The 15812-nt window shown below is 47.5% G+C and overlaps 2 protein-coding genes and 1 long non-coding RNA gene across 3 annotated transcripts; 1 reads left to right on the plus strand and 2 right to left on the minus strand.

Moving 5' to 3' along the window:
• Positions 1-330: 330 nt before the first annotated feature.
• On the minus strand, positions 331-4874 carry LOC109781638 (uncharacterized). Its single transcript, XM_045229637.1, has 3 exons — positions 3726-4874; positions 2454-2539; positions 331-746 (listed from the first exon to the last, which is right to left on the minus strand). Exon 1 carries the CDS (start codon positions 4860-4862, stop codon positions 4257-4259), a length of 606 nt encoding a protein of 201 aa, XP_045085572.1. The 5' UTR covers positions 4863-4874; the 3' UTR covers positions 331-746; positions 2454-2539; positions 3726-4256.
• LOC141020526 (uncharacterized) lies at positions 2487-4176 on the minus strand. The gene is made up of 2 exons (XM_073501683.1): positions 3726-4176; positions 2487-2539 (listed from the first exon to the last, which is right to left on the minus strand). Exons 1-2 carry the CDS (start codon positions 4174-4176, stop codon positions 2487-2489), a joined length of 504 nt encoding a protein of 167 aa, XP_073357784.1.
• A 146-nt stretch (positions 4875-5020) lies between the features above and the next one.
• Positions 5021-6259, plus strand: LOC141025301 (uncharacterized). The gene is made up of 2 exons (XR_012186782.1): positions 5021-5765; positions 5885-6259. It is a non-coding gene; the product is annotated as an uncharacterized lncRNA (long non-coding RNA).
• Positions 6260-15812: the final 9553 nt, after the last annotated feature.

Consider the following 15812-nt stretch of genomic DNA (forward strand, 5'->3'; position numbering starts at 1 on the left):
TCAACATCACTGCGCAGCCTAGGAGTAGACATCAGGGTTTAGGAGGTAAACTAAATACAAGAACTAAACTACAACTAAGTTTTCCTAGAGCAAAACTAGCTCACAATGTTGAAAGCTCATTTTTAGTAGCTTCCTAAACTTAAGGTTAGCAGGTGACTTCTCGGTACCTGAATCTTTGACTGCAGTGTAGTAGTATAACTTTCCAATTTCCACTACGCCATAGTTAATCTGTACTACTGTGTTAAGCATAACTGAACAGAATTATATAAGCTCTTGCTGTGATACTCATTTTGAGCTTTGGAGCTTCCGGACGTGTAATGTACACTGCTCTTTCCTATACTCACTTAAGTATATTAAAAATTACTCCCAACACTGAGGAAAACAGTAAAGCAACCATGCACCTTAACACCTTACCCATGGACGCCATAATCTCGGGGCCTGATACAGCATGAAACATAATCAAAAGAACAAAAAAACGAGAAGATGAATACACACGAGATGAAAGCAACAGTCATTTGGACATGCTAGATTGGAGAGCATAAAGTAAAGGGATAATCAACCACGACATAAGTACTATTTAATCCTCTTGTTTTCATGCCAGTTGGCTAATTGCCTCCAGATATTAGATAATAAAGGGATATCAGCAAAAGAAATGATTAGCTCCGATACCATTGCATGCTACTTAGAGGACCCATGATAAACAAGCCCATGCTTTCTTCTCACAAAGACAACAACCTTCTGGATACCTGTGGAGCAATCAATGGCATTAGTCAAACAAATTTATACCATTCATTCATGAAGGTCATTAAAAGTTGTATAATCCCACAATTTCTGTAATTCAACCAGTAAACAATAGCTTCACCACTGAGGAAAATGTACCAAACACTAAACTGAATCATGTCAACATTGGTGGCAGAAAACAGCAACAGAAACAGATAAGAGCAGTATGTCATTTTGTGATGTAGTGGTACACTTTCAACTTCTACTGTTAGCATATTCCCGAGTATTTTATCTGCATTTGATCAGCAGAGGCCAGACGACCAGTGGTTCAAATACCTCCATTATAGGCAAATGCAGAACCTTCTAGCTTCCCAAATCATTTCAAATATTATTTGTTATTATGGCCCTATGAGGGGCTCATGGAGTAGAAAAGCAGAACATGTGGTTTGTAGCTCAAAGTCATACCTTTTAGAAATGTACAATCTAACAAAATGAATTATGTAAACTCATGACGTAGAAGACTCAAGCAAGGGTCATACTCATCTTATGAATTAACACTAACTTCGGGCCAAAATAGACATCGTTTTTCACACTGCACAGTGTAAGAAACAACACCTACTAATAATAGTATGTAAGGTAAAATTTGCAATTCGTCATGAATGCAGTTTTCTATGATGAATCTAGTATTGTCACTTTGATCATTTGTTCAGTATAATAAAGTATCAAACATCTCTGGTGGCCAGATTGAAGAAAGTAGACTGCACACAAAGCATAATTTGCAGGTAATTTTGACCAGACAAACTATACTAGCGTGCAGTGGGTAGTCTTCAATTACATATCCAAGTTACACTGACAACAAGGGATATGCTGAGAAAATGTTTAAGCAAACAGTTTAACACAAGAAAAATCGTCCATAAACGCAGTAAATGCAAACAAAATGATAAGTAGCAGTAGAAGATTTAATGAATGACCTTCGAGTACTGTGAAAATCATCAGTTCACTGTTCACTAGGTACCATAACAACAAAAATTGAGCATCAATGTGGAACGGCATAACTATAAGCAAATATAAATAAAAAATGTGTGAGATCTGCTCAGGTGCTGTTACTGTGGTTATTAATTACTCATGAAGAAGGAACAGCATGCAAATCACAATAGGACTTGACACAGAAATATCAACGAAAGCAATATTAGAAACCGGTAAAAGTCAAACAAGGAAATATCAATGAGGAATGGGAAAAGGAAAGTATTTCATCATGCTACTACTTAACCCAGCATTCTCATCGATGAGCAGGTACGAACATTATCACAAATAAGGAATGGGGAAGGATGCAAAATCACTGATCACCGTAGCTTGAGGGTGAGAAAAGCCCACACCAACAGAAGGAACTGTGGAGTAATGAGAACAGGAACTGAACACAAGGCGGCTGGATGGAGGGGAGGGCAAGCAAAGGAGCACTTCCAGTAGAGAAGGTTTAGAACAATCATTAAATAGAAGAGAAGGTAGGTGAGTGAGTGGGGGAGAATGAAGAGTTGTCGAGGAAAGGATCAGAAAGCAGGGCCTGGAAAAAAGATCCACGAGGGCAAACGTTGAGCAAAGGGTTGTAGAGAGAATCATGAAGCACTCTCTTGCAATTTAATACAGTGCTTGATAAATGGTAGCTATAAAGGAAAGCAATATTGTTTTAAATAGTAGTCCAGATACCTCAACTTACATGCAGAAGACAAGCTTACCTGCTCAACCAATATCTAACAGAAGAACCATCTTTATTCATTACGCAAAAGTTCAGCTCCATTGTGTCCACCAACAGTGCCTCTTTCTGTAAGAATTAGAAATTAAACAACTCATGACATTCAAACCAAAAGCTAAATAAATACCAGGAAGCAACAACTAGATATTTAGAAAAAAACTAACGGTTGCAACTTAAACAACTCTGTTTTGATACAAAGCTGAGGATAGATAAACAAAACACAATTACTCTCAGATTGAAACAATAGTCACAAAAAAGAATATAATAATTAATATCATAAAAATGAAGAGCATGCATACTCAAACTATTATCTGGTCAGAAGAGAAGACATGAGTTATCAAGAATTATTAATTAAGCTCTCATTCACAACATATCAGGAACAAAAATACTCACAATAGTAACCTAGCAACAAAAGTGAGAATACCTATTTGGATTTACATTATCTTTAAGTAAATTTAGCCTCAAAGATTATATAAATCCCATTTATTAGTTTTTCACTGGTATAAATGGACTTGCCACTCGCAACAGGACTTTTACAAGTGATAAAATGAAAAGTTAACCTTATATTGTAAACCAGGCCATCATTATGGATTTAATATATTAGCAAGACCACCAAAGATAACAGTATTAAATGAAATAAACATACCAAGATTTAATCTTCCAAATGTACCTATGGAGCTACCTATTAAATATTTCAATTGATTCAAGCTAGCTTTTCATGTAGTAGTCTTCAACTTGAGAAAACTCTGCACCACGGCTATGCACTAACGCTAGCATTAACATAGCAATAGTGAAATTTAGTTGAACTATTACAGAACGAATATGCCAATCTCGTTGTTCCTTGTTTTACTTTATGGATATTCATATAATAAACTGATAAATAAAGTTTGCCATATCTGACTTAACCAGGAGTAGTTTTTTTTTTTGCGGGTGACTTAACCAGGAGTAGTTGGTAATACTACTATAGGATGATAAAAAAATGCATATATGTTGACAAAGCTACAACGATGACAAGCTATCACAATGACTGAAATGACTGATGGCATAAAGAAAACATAAAGGACACTTAGCTATCAGTAACACATGTGAATCTGAATCATAACCATCACAAAAAACACCACCACACAATCAACAGAAAATGTGACACTAGTTAAATTTTTAGCTTAATATGAAAGGATATGAATGTCATCTATGAACCAATTATCAAAAAATAACCTGGATTTGTAACTATCGTGGTGTAAAGGCATGCTGGTACCTGCAACATAGACACTTTCGAATGGATGACGGCAAGACAAGACGTCGGCTTCGAAAAGTTTCTTGAACTTCAGTGACTGAAGCTCCACCATGAAGAGGTCGACGACTGTCCACAAAAAGACCACATTATTGTACTCAGCAAACCCTGCGATCATCAGGGGCCCTCTCCCCTCCTCTGAATTCATGGAAAGTAGCTTGTGCAGTTCAATAGTTCTTTCAAGCACCCATGAAGCGACACCATCACAATCAGTGTGCCTCTTCCATAATTGGGCGTCGTAGTCTGGCAAAAACAGGAAACCAAGGCCACCACCCGCCGCCCGCATAATCGAGAAGCGGCAGTGGCTGTACTTTTTCACCGGCACCGATATCACAGCGAGGCGCTGCTTCTCCAGATCAAATTCAAGGATGCTTAAGTTCTCAGTGAGCAACCAATAAAGTGAACCCCCAACCATCACAGCAGGTTTTCCCTAACAAGCATGGCGGGGTAACCATTGGTGGAAACCTCGGTTTTGGCAGCGCTGCCGAGACAAAATCACCCCATTCGCCGGTCTCCGACGAGTAAACGCAGGCGAGCGCCCGCGTAATTTTCCTCTCGTTGTTGCCTACAAGGACCAGCTGGAAGTGGTGGATTTCTCCGGCGGCGCGAAGCACCGCCCAGCTGATGGGGGTTTTCTCCCTGAACGGCCACCCAGTGCTGGCCGCCGGTGGCGGGGTCCCAGACCAGGACCATGTTCCGCGAGGTGTCGGAGATGAGCACGAGGCCGTGGCGGCAGTCGAGGAGCCTGAAGGCCCACTCGGCGCCGCCGAGCAGCAGCGACGAGAAGCGCTCCGCGGGGACGCGGTCAGGGGGGTCCCCGACGGGCCTGAGGCGGACCGTGTTGCGCTCTCTGACGATGAAGCCGAGGAGGGGAGGGCTGCGGCGGCCGTGGCGGAGGCGGAATCGGCGGAGGAAGCGCGGGTCGGAGACGAGGCCGCGCCAGCGGGTGCAGACGAGGGAGGCGCGCGGGAGGGAGGACGGCCGCGGGGAGAGGCGGAGGAGGATCTCGGCGAGCAGGTCCTCGTCGTCCAGCGGGGCCTCCGCCGGCGAGCGGGCGCGGCGGCAGGGGCTGCTGGCCGTCATCTCTCTCCGGGCGGTCATGGAATGCGGGGAGTGTGAGTGCCCGGAGAGATGTGAATGGAGGCCGAGATGGAATCGTCAAAGGGACGGGTTCGGCCCATTGCCAGCGTGAGTCGGCCCAGCGCGAAGAAATTCCTACGGCCTGCTACACCGCACAAACAGACGACACAACACGCAGTTGCAGCCCACCGGAAATCCGTCTGCCGCCGCCGCCGCCGGCGCCATGCTCCGCCTTCCCTCCACTTCTCCCATCTCCTCTCTCTGTCGCCTCGTCTCCACCGCCGCGCCGCCGCCCGTTTCCGCAAACCAAGGCTTCTCCGCGGAGGACTTTCTCGGCGACACCTGCGGCATCGCCCGAGCCCAGGCCACCAGGGACTCAAAGAAGCTCCCCCACCTCAAGCCGCCCACCAATCCCGACGCCGTGCTCGCCTTCCTCGGCCCTAACGTCGTCGAGCTCGCCGGCCTCGGTCTGTCCCGCCCCGAGATCGCGCGCCTGGTTTCGCTCGCCGGCGAAACCTTCCGATACAGATCCGTGGTCTTCAAGCAGCAGTACTACCTGGCCCTCTTCGGCTCCTCCGAGAATTTCCTCCAGGGGCCCTTCGGGAGATCCCAATGTCATGTTCCAGAGAGAGTGCTCACCACCAAATCCGGAGCACGTCGCGGGAGATGATGGCAGACAAGTAACATGTAGGCGTGCCCCAAGGCTCTGGGATGTTCAGGATTGCGCTAGAGGCTGTCGCATTCCTCGGCGAGGAGAAAATCTCAGACAAAGTGGACTACCTGAAGAAGTCATTCAGGTGGTCGGATGGTGAGGTGGTCATTGATCTAAGGCTCCAATGCTGCTGAAGAAGTCTAGGGACATGCTGCAACGCAGGTTTCCTGGTTGCTGAGATGAACCGGCATACATTGCTCCTCGGTCAGACGGTCAGTGATGTTCTATTATAGCCTGGAGGGCCGGCTAAAACCCTGGTGCTATGTTGTAAAGATCCTAAGGAAAATGGATTGTTAGATGGTGACTGGGATTTCTGTATTGTGGTCACCAGGATGGAGAACGTTTACGTAGAGAAGTACATATGCCCTCACAAGGAAGCTGCGCTGCACCTTGCTGAAGACAATGTGGCAGCTTGCACCTTGCTGAAGACTCTGTGGCAGCTTGCAGAGGGTAAGTGCCAACTAATTTCAGATTTACTTGAACCAGGAATGCGCTATGAAAATTGCGAACTATGTATGGGCTGACAAAGTTTTCACTCTGGTAACTCAGTGTTCTTTGCATGATTGGATGTTACTTATCTTTTGTAATATGGCCCTTACATGCCAGTTTGGTCATTTCCAACTCTTGATGAAACTGATTCCTGAACCCGATATGTTGATGTTGTCATTCCCTAGAGAAGATCTTTGAAAATGAAGGTACATTGATATATTTGTGTTCCCGACTTACTTTGAAGATCATAGAAATTGGATGTGTGGGTGTTCCAAGTTTTAGCACCCAGAAAACCAGAAAGCAACAGAACTATCTTGTGTCGTTTTCCACTAAAAATATCAGTATAACCTGCTTGTAGGGCAAAATTTATCTAGGTTGTTCCATTTTCATTTCATTATCTTTTTGGTTCCATCATATATCAGTTAGCACTAAGTTTGCAGTTCAATGGTCAATATTTAGATTATGCTTACAAATGATATGTCAATTAGTAGTAAGTTTGCAGTCCAATGTTCAAGATATAGATTATGCATAGAAAAATATTTCTAATGGGTGTTCATTTGTTGTTTGCCTTTTGATTTCTTTCTCCTTATTATGCTAAGGATTTATTACCTTTATCCTAAATACCATAGTTGACTTTACTTTAGTTGGCAAAGTTTCAAATTGAGGTAACCTATGTGGGACTAAAGGATGATCTACTGATGAATTAGTCTTCTCATATACTTCTGTAAATAATTGTCGGAATAAAATCATTGGGTGTGCCCTGAATAACAAGGAAATCCACTGAACATGAACTTACATTTGTTGTGGGAACATATGAAGAAGAAATGGATACAGTAATTCTCCACTGGAAGCTTGAGCTGAGGCAAAAGTTATTTGTTCGTATCTGCCTATTATTCAGTGATTGCATATCTGAAACTTGCTCAGAAAACCACATATATAATATTCGGAGCAAACCTAGACATTGTGAAATTTAGGTTTAAGAATTAATTCTGCAAAGCCACAAAATCCAAAGCTATAAGTAGTTACATGACACTGACACCTTAGAACAGTTGTCCATCCTATAACATAAGAAGTGGCATTGATGTGTTTAATGATGTAATTATGTGTTTTGTCTCTGTTTAATGATGCGACAGGGTAACAATCCCCTCTACTGTTACTGTGCGTCTGTGCCATTATATACCATTCTCTGGAGATTGAAACCAAACATTTATCCCGTTAAAATGCATGAAAGATCACGACAATTTTGATTGGCAAGAGAATAGAAAGACTGCAGCAGTTATTTGTTTTACATGAAAACTTGCTTTTGCTGAACTTCGTGATCGACATCGAGAAGAACGTAAGGAATGCAAGAGTGCGAAAATGAAACACTCAGGCAAGATGTACATGCTTTGTTTGATTTGGGAATATTTATATGGATATGAATGCATTGGAGATTAGGGCATGTACAATGGTTGATAAAACAGTCTTATCTTAAGTCTTGCATGTAATTTAGAGATGACAAAAAAACATGTCCACAATGGGTCATCTCTTAGTCTTATCTCCAATAACTAGCTATTCCTAAAAACCTGGTGAGACATATTGTGCTAAGAGATCATCTCTTGTCTTCTTTTAAATAAGAGAAGACAAACCTTTTCTTATGATTTCTCTCTCCTCCACCTCATCATTTATCCTATGTGGCATTGCTAAGATAGAACCATTGTACATGCCCTTAGAAAGACGATGGAGATCTTATGCCCAGTGGCACTAGGTCAAAAATGCTCTGCTGTCAGATTCGTAAACTTTCCTTAAAAGGGTTTTACTTAACGAAAATTGGAAATAAATTATTATCATTTCTTAAAAGGGCTCAGTCTAACCGGGCATACTAATGTATGGGAAAGAGTGCTCTCTGAGATTAAGTTAATCTGAAACAAAAAAGGACACTAAGCTTATCAATATGGACACTGTCAACAGCAAGGTAGTTATATATAGTACTCTTATCTGTATACTGAAGTTTATCTATGTGTGTTCGATTGCTCCATTAATTTATCCTTGGTCCTCCTGGTGCTGCCACTGAAGTAATATGTACTTGTGTTCTTTCTCTTCACTCAGGACCATATACGCTTTCTTGTGAAGTGTGAGAAACGCAGATTTGTGATTTCTCATTCTCCACACAAGGTAATGTCACCTCCTCTGATATATGAATCCTTTTTTTTTGTTAATACAACTGATGTACTTCAGCACCATGACAAATACTTTAGTTGTGTGCTATACACTAGTAGAAAAAGGGGCTTTCGTTCGGGCCTGGCCAGCCCATTAGTCTCGGTTCTGCCATGAACCGGGACCAATGGAGGCATTTGTCCCGGTTCGTGAGCCCAGGGGGCCGGCCTGGGCCTCGTGCGCATTGGTCCCGGTTCGTCTGGGCCCATTTGTCTCGGTTCTTGGCACGAACCGCGACCAATGGGCCTCGCTCCTGGCCCACAACCATTGGTCCCGGTTCGTGGCAGGAACCGGGACAGAAGGATGGCCTTTAGTCCCGGTTCCAGCCACGAACCGGGACCAATGAGTTGCCTATATATACCCCATCGCTGGCGAGCAGAGCACTCCACAGTGCTCTGTTTTTTGCTGGCCGGCGAGGGGGAGGGCATTGGCTGCTCTAGCTCACCTCCTATGCACATGAGGTGTTCGATGAAATGCCCGAGACACATTAGTTAAGCTTTCTCCTCTCGAAGCTCGACCTCCGAACTCCATTTTTTCCGAGATTTGTCTAGGTTTAGCGGTCCGTCACGCCCTGTCCTCGTCTTCACCGCCGTCGATCGCCCGCGCCGATCTCGTCCCCGGCACCACCGTGGTGAGCCTCTTGTTCTTATCTTCTTTCTGAAATAAAAAAAATCTTACTTTAGATAGATACTTGTCTAATTTTCTTACTTTTGACACACATAATTATATATAATGCACGCAGATGAATCGGCAATGAATGTACGGTGACAGACACACCTTTGAGTACATTAAGGGCTGATACGTCTCCGTCGTATCTATAATTTTTCATCGTTCCATGCCAATATTCTACAACTTTCATATACTTTTTGGCAACTTTTTATATTATTTTTGGGACTAACATATTGATCCAGTGCCCAGTGCCAGTTCCTGTCTGTTGCATGTTTTATGTTTCGCAGAATACCCATATCAAACGTAATCCAAACGGGATAAAAACGGACGGAACTTATTTTTGGAATATTTGGAAAATTCCGGAAGAAAAATCCACGCGAGACGGTGCCCGAGGTGGCCACGAGGCAGGGGGCGCGCCCCTGGCCCTCGTGGTCCACCCGTAAGGCGGTTGATGCCCTTCTTCGGCCGCAAGAAAGCTATTTTTTGGTTAAAAAAATCACGGCGAAGGTTTCAGTCCAATCGGAGTTAGGGATCTCCATATATATACGAAACGGTGAAAGGGCAGCAGAGGAGAACGCAGAAACAGAGAGAGACAGAGAGACAGATCCAATCTCGGAGGGGCTCTCGCCCCTCCCACGCCATGGAGACCATGGACTAGAGGGGAAACCCTTCTCCCATCTAGGGAGAAGGTCAAGGAAGAAGAAGAAGAAGGGGGGCTCTCTCCCCCTCACTTCCGGTGGCGCCGGAACGCCGCCTGGGCCATCATCATCACCGTGATTTACACCAACACCTCCGTCATCTTCACCAACATCTCCATCACCTTCCCCCCTCTATCTACAGCGGTCCACTCTCCCGCAACCCGTTGTACCCTCTACTTGAACATGGTGCTTTATGCTTCATATTATTATCAAATGATGTGTTGCCATCCTATGATGTCTGAGTAGATTTCCGTTGTCCTATCGGTGGTTGATGAATTGCTATGATTGATTTAATTTGCTTGTGGTTATGTTGCTGTCCTTTGGTGCCCATCATATGAGCGCGCGCGTGGATCACACCATAGGGTTAGTTGTATGTTGATAGGACTATGTATTGGAGGGCAAGAGTGACAGAAGCTTCAACCTAGCATAGAAATTGATGCATACGGGATTGAAGGGGGACCAATATATCTTAATGCTATGGTTGGGTTTTACCTTAATGTTGAGGATATAACCCTTAGAGTCACCCGCCCGGCGGGGCCGGGTTACACATAAGGGTCATCACCTGAAGCCCGGCGCCAAGCTTGAAGACGGCGGGCGGGAGATGGGCTTAAGACCCGGAGATGGCTTAAGGCCCGTAGTTACAACCGCCATTATGGTAGAACTTGTAGCGTAAGGCAAGAATGGTTGAGAGTCCGAGCCGGACACTCTTATGAGCCGGCCGGGACTCTGAGAGCTGCTGGGCATCAACCTCCCTATATAAAGGGACGACCCGGCAGCGGTTTAGAAAAAGAAAAGATCTTGTCGAGAGCCAGGCATAGCCATTAAGCTCCCTGGTCATCGAAACCCTAATCAATACCACCTCAACTGGACGTAGGCTTTTACCTTCACCGTAAGGGGCCGAACCAGTATAAACCCTCGTGTTCCTTGTCCCGTTTAACCCCTTCAAGCTTCCTAGCGGCGATGGCTCCACGACTAAGTCCTAGCTTGAGGACATCTGCCGTGACAATTCCACGACAGTTGGCGCCCACCGTGGGGCCAGCGCACGGTGGATTTGAGTTCTTGAAGGGCAGCTTCGAAGGGCTCAAGGGATACGCCGTGAGCCGGATGACCAAGAGTCGTCGCGGCAAGATCTACATCGACGATGCAAACTGGGGCCCCGACGCCGGCTCAATTGAGTACGGGTACCGGGTCTCCTTCGGCGGAATTCATGTTTTCATTGGCCCTGAGCCGGATCTCTGCGCCGATCTCATCGAGACGGCTCAGCGCGCACGACCCGCCCGGGCCCTGCCTGCCTTGAAGCATGCTTTTGTGGGATGTATCCATGGAGGGCTCCATGATGGATCTGGATCTGGTGATGAGACGGCCGCCGGCTCTGACGGCGAGTCGTCCACAGATGAGTCAAACTCGTTGTATCAACTTCAAGATGGCAGGCTCATGGGTTGTTCCGATGGTGACAGTATTCTGGACACGTTTGAGCCGTCGAGCCGGGTTGGAATCTTCATGGCCGGTGCGCAGCCCGTTTAGAACCCCGCTGCTGGAGCGGGAAACCCGGTGCCCTCGCCGGCTCAGGTGCTGATGGATCTCACGGACAAGATGACGGCTTTGTTGACCGCCGCGGTTGACCCCGCGGATCAAGCCCAACATGACGCGGAGGTGGCGCAGTTAAAGTTAGATCTAGTGAAAACCAAGGAGGATCTGGCAGCGGAAGGGATCAGGATGGCTGCGGAGAGGGCGGCTCTCGACGCCCAGACTCAGTTGATTCAGGCGCAGTCCTTCCGACTCACGATGGATCAGAACGCGTCCAATGAGGTCATGAGAAGGAGGCATCAGAAGGCCCAGTCTCGGCTCCCTCCGGTCTACGATCCTCGAAATCTCTTCAACACGCCAGGTGCAGGGTCCAGTAACCCGCCAGGGATCATAGTGCCCGGGTCTGGGACCCCTGTTCAGCCACAAGTGATGGGGCCTCCCCGGGTGAGCCCTGCTCCGCCTCAGTATGTACCGATACCGCCGGGTCATTATGCTAACCCGCTGGAGAACATGGTCACCGCAGCAGCACGGCTGGCGGCCCTCCCAATTGACGGCGACTCTCCAACGGCTATTGAAACCCGCCGGGTCAGGGAACTCCTTCAGACAGCGCTGGCACAGCAAGAGGCGTACTCTTACAGCCGGGACAGGATCCACTCGACCCCTCGTCCAGGCCGGAGCCCAAGTTATAGCAGACACATGGTCTCAGCGACTGGCTCAAGTAATGTCCGACGCCATGACCCGCCCCCTGGCCATGGCCCGGCTCATAACGGAGCTTTTCACGCAGCAGACCAAGACAGAGCGCGGCAAGAGGCGGAGCAGGTGCCTTAGTTGACGGCTTACCAGACCCCCCCGGCTTATCCGACGACTTCCGTCGACGTGGGTATCCCTACGAGGACTGGAGGTGTCCCTTGCTTAGTGCCAGCTCTCCGCAACGAACGTCTACCCAAAGACTTCAAAGGCCCTAGGAAGGTGCCTAATTACACGGCTGACTTACAACCCGCAGCCTGGATCGAAAGCTACGAGATGGCCATGGAACTACTGGAGGTCAGTGAAGTGGCAATGGCCAAGTACTTCACCATGATGCTAGATGGGACCGCCCGCACTTGGTTGAAAGGGCTACCGCCGAATTCCATTGGATCTTGGGCTGAGCTGAAGGCCTGGTTCATACAAAACTTCAAAGACACCTGTAGGCAGTCTATGTCAATAGTGGATTTGACTAACTGTAAACAGCAGGAGGGTGAGTCTACGACACATTGGGTTCGCCGGGTCAAAGAGATCATACACTCATCGGATAAGATGGATGCCGGCTCTGCAGTCTTAATGTTGGAGCAAAATTGTCGTTTTCTGCCCCTGAAGATGAAACTCGGGCGGCTTAAGCGCGACTGCAATGATATGGGTACGCTGATGGCGGCTCTCGTCAAGTACGCCGATTCTGATAGTACTAAGGACCCCGCTTCAGATGATGAAAGGACAGGGAAGGGAAAGAAGAACGGCAACGGCAAGGGTCCTCAGCATAACCCGGGGAACCAAGGAGGTGGCAAGCGTAAGGCCGACGACAGCCTAGAGTTCGTGGCCAACGCCAGCTCACAGGGTAATAACCAGAGACGCAAGGGGAGGCCCCCTCCCCGAGCCGGCGGGTCAGGCCCGACACTGGAGCGGCTGTTGAATGAGCCCTGTCCAAGGCATGGCTCTAGAGAGAAGCCAGCTACTCATCTGTGGAAGGATTGTGCAATCATGAAGGCCTTTAAGAATTCCAACGCCTTTAACGGCAACAATGGCCCGGGCGGTGGCTCAGGCGCCGGCGGCTTTCATGGCCCGGGCGGCGGCTCAAATTCTAATCCTCAGAACGGTCAAGGGGGCTTTAATCAACAGTCTGGCCAGGGTCATCAACAGCAGCAAGGGGGTTATCAGACCAATCCAAAGCAGCTTAGCGGTGGACAGTATCATGTGTTTACCACTAGTCTGTGTAAGCGAGATCAGAAGCTTCATAAGAGGGCTGTGAATGCTGTTGAGCCAGCGGTTCCGCGCTACTTACGGTGGTCTGAGCAGCCTATAGTGTGGAGTAGGGAGGATCACCCTCCCCGGGTGGATAATCCGGGTCACTTGGCCTTGGTGGTGGCTCCTCAGGTGGGAGGATATGAGTTCACTAAGGTGCTCATGGATGGAGGCAGCAGCATCAACATCCTCTATTATGAGACTTTCCGTCGTATGGGGTTGATTGATAAGAACCTCAGCCAGTCAAACACTATTTTCCATGGTGTAGTACCTGGTAAGTCGGCTTATCCAGTCGGCAAGATCGAGTTGGAAGTGGCCTTTGGAGACAAGCACAACTACAGGGTGGAAAAATTGACCTTTGAGGTGGTCAAGATAAGAAGCCCGTATCATGCCATATTTGGGCGGCCGGCTTACGCCAAGTTCATGGCACGGCCGTGTTATGTGTATTTACAGCTCAAGATGCCGGGTCTCAATGGGACCATTACGGTTCATGGCAGCCGGAAGGTGGCCTTGGAGTGTGAGGAAGGCGATGCGGCTTATGCAGAATCTGTTTGTGCAACAGAGGAGTTAAAATTTTACAAGGACAATGTTGACCCAACAGATATGACCTCTCTGAAAAAGCCGACTACAGAGCATGAGCCGGCAATGAAATTTAAGTCGGCTGATGAAACTAAACTTGTTGATTTCGTTCCAGGTGATTCATCTCAGCAGTTTAGCATCAGTGCCAATATGGATCCAAAATAGGAAGGCGCGCTCATCGAGTTCATCCGTGAGAATAGGGACATTTTTGCATGGAAACCTTCTGACATGCCAGGTGTACCTAGAGAACTCGCTGAGCACACTCTCAATGTTGATCCGAAATTTAAGCCGGTCAGGCAATTCCTTCGGCGGTTTAATGAAGAGAGGCGGAAAGCTATTGGTGAAGAGGTGGCCCGGCTCTTGACGGCCGGGTTTATTGTTGAAGTCTTTCACCCAGAGTGGTTAGCTAACCCGGTGCTCGTACTCAAGAAGAACGGCACCTGGCGGATGTGTGTGGACTACATGGACTTGAACAAGGCGTGTCCGGCTGATCCTTTCGCCCTTCCCCGTATTGATCCAATCATTGATGCTACGGCGGGTTGTGAGCGCCTAAGCTTCTTGGATGCTTACTCTGGATATCATCAGACTAAAATGGCAGTTAAGGACCAGGAGAAGACGGCGTTCATCACTCCCTTTGGAGCCTTCTGCTATGTGTCTATGCCCTTTGGACTCAAGAGTGCACAAGCGACTTATCAGCGTTGCGTGCAGAACTGTCTTCATAACCAGATTGGGCGCAATGTTCACGCTTATGTGGATGATATTGTGGTTAAATCCAGGAAGGAGGAAACCTTGATAGATGATCTGAGGGAGACCTTTGATAATCTCCGGGTCTACAAGATGATGCTTAACCCGGCCAAGTGTGTTTTTGGTGTTCCTGCAGGCAAGCTCTTGGGTTTCTTGGTTTCTAACAGAGGCATTGAAGCTAACCCGGAGAAGATCAAGGCCATCACCTCCCTGGCTAAGCCGGCGTGTATAAATGACGTCCAGCGCTTGGCCGGTCGCATCGCTGCTTTAAGCCGGTTTATAAGCCGTTTGGGTGAGAAGGCCATGCCGTTATATCAGTTGATGAAGAAAACTGATGACTTTGTCTGGAATGATGCAGCTAATACTGCTTTTGAGGATTTGAAGAGACAGCTGGCCGAGCCCCCAGTCCTTGCTGCTCCGGTTGACAAGGAGCCTTTATTGCTGTATGTGGCTGCTAACACATGAGCCGTCAGTGTGGCTGTGGTGGTGGAGCGCAAGGAAGAGGGTAAGGAGCATCCGGTTCAGCGGCCGGTTTATTATGTCAGCGAAGTGCTCATCGAGTCCAAACAGCGGTATCCACATTGGCAGAAGCTTGTTTATGGTGTGTTCATGGCGAGCCGGAAGCTTAAGCATTATTTCCAGGGTCATCCCATCACTGTGGTCAGTTCTGCCCCTCTTGGAGATATCATTCAAAACAGAGAGGCCACAGGGAGAGTGGCTAAGTGGGCTATAGAGCTCGGACCTCATGGTCTGAAATACGTGCCACGCACTGCTGTTAAATCTCAGGCCTTGGTGGATTTCATCAATGATTGGACGGAGTTACAAGTGCCCGAACAAAAGCCGAATAACACATACTGGACTATTCACTTCGATGGGTCCAGGCAATTGGAGGGCTCGGGGGCTGGAGTCGTGTTGGCTTCCCCTAAGGGTGACAAGTTCCATTATGTGCTACAGTTGATGTTTCCTTGCACTAACAATGCGGCTGAGTACGAGGCCTTGCTCCACGGTCTTCGGATGGCTAAAGAGATGAGCTTGAGCCGGGTAAGGTGCTTCGGCGACTCAGACTTGGTGGCTCAACAAGTATCAGGAAAGTGGGACTCCAAGGACCCTCTCACGGCGGCTTATCGCCGTGAAGTTGATGCCATTGGTGGGCACTTTCAGGGTTACCAAGTAGAGCACATCGATCGCAGGAAGAACGAGGCGGCTGATGCTTTAAGCCGGCTGGGCTCTCAGCAAAAACCGGTGCCGCCTAATACTTTCCTGGACGTCCTGCATAACCCTTCTGTTAAGTTGCCCACAGAGGAAGACTTGGCTGTCCCTGACCCGGTGGCACGGCTGGTGGCGGCTCTCCACATCATCCCG

Source organism: Aegilops tauschii, chromosome 6 (genome assembly GCF_002575655.3).
Source record: "Aegilops tauschii subsp. strangulata cultivar AL8/78 chromosome 6, Aet v6.0, whole genome shotgun sequence".
NCBI classification, from domain to species: domain Eukaryota; kingdom Viridiplantae; phylum Streptophyta; class Magnoliopsida; order Poales; family Poaceae; genus Aegilops; species Aegilops tauschii.

Excerpts from the sequence above, each read along its gene's own strand:
- LOC141020526 (XM_073501683.1), bottom strand. The coding sequence starts at position 4,176 with ATGGTTGGGGGTTCACTTTATTGGTTGCTCACTGAGAACTTAAGCATC. Across the intron at positions 2,540-3,725 it reads CGAAAGTGTCTATGTTGCAG|AAAGAGGCACTGTTGGTGGA; the intron begins GTACCAGCATGC and ends TAATTCTTACAG.
- LOC109781638 (XM_045229637.1), bottom strand. The coding sequence starts at position 4,862 with ATGACCGCCCGGAGAGAGATGACGGCCAGCAGCCCCTGCCGCCGCGCC.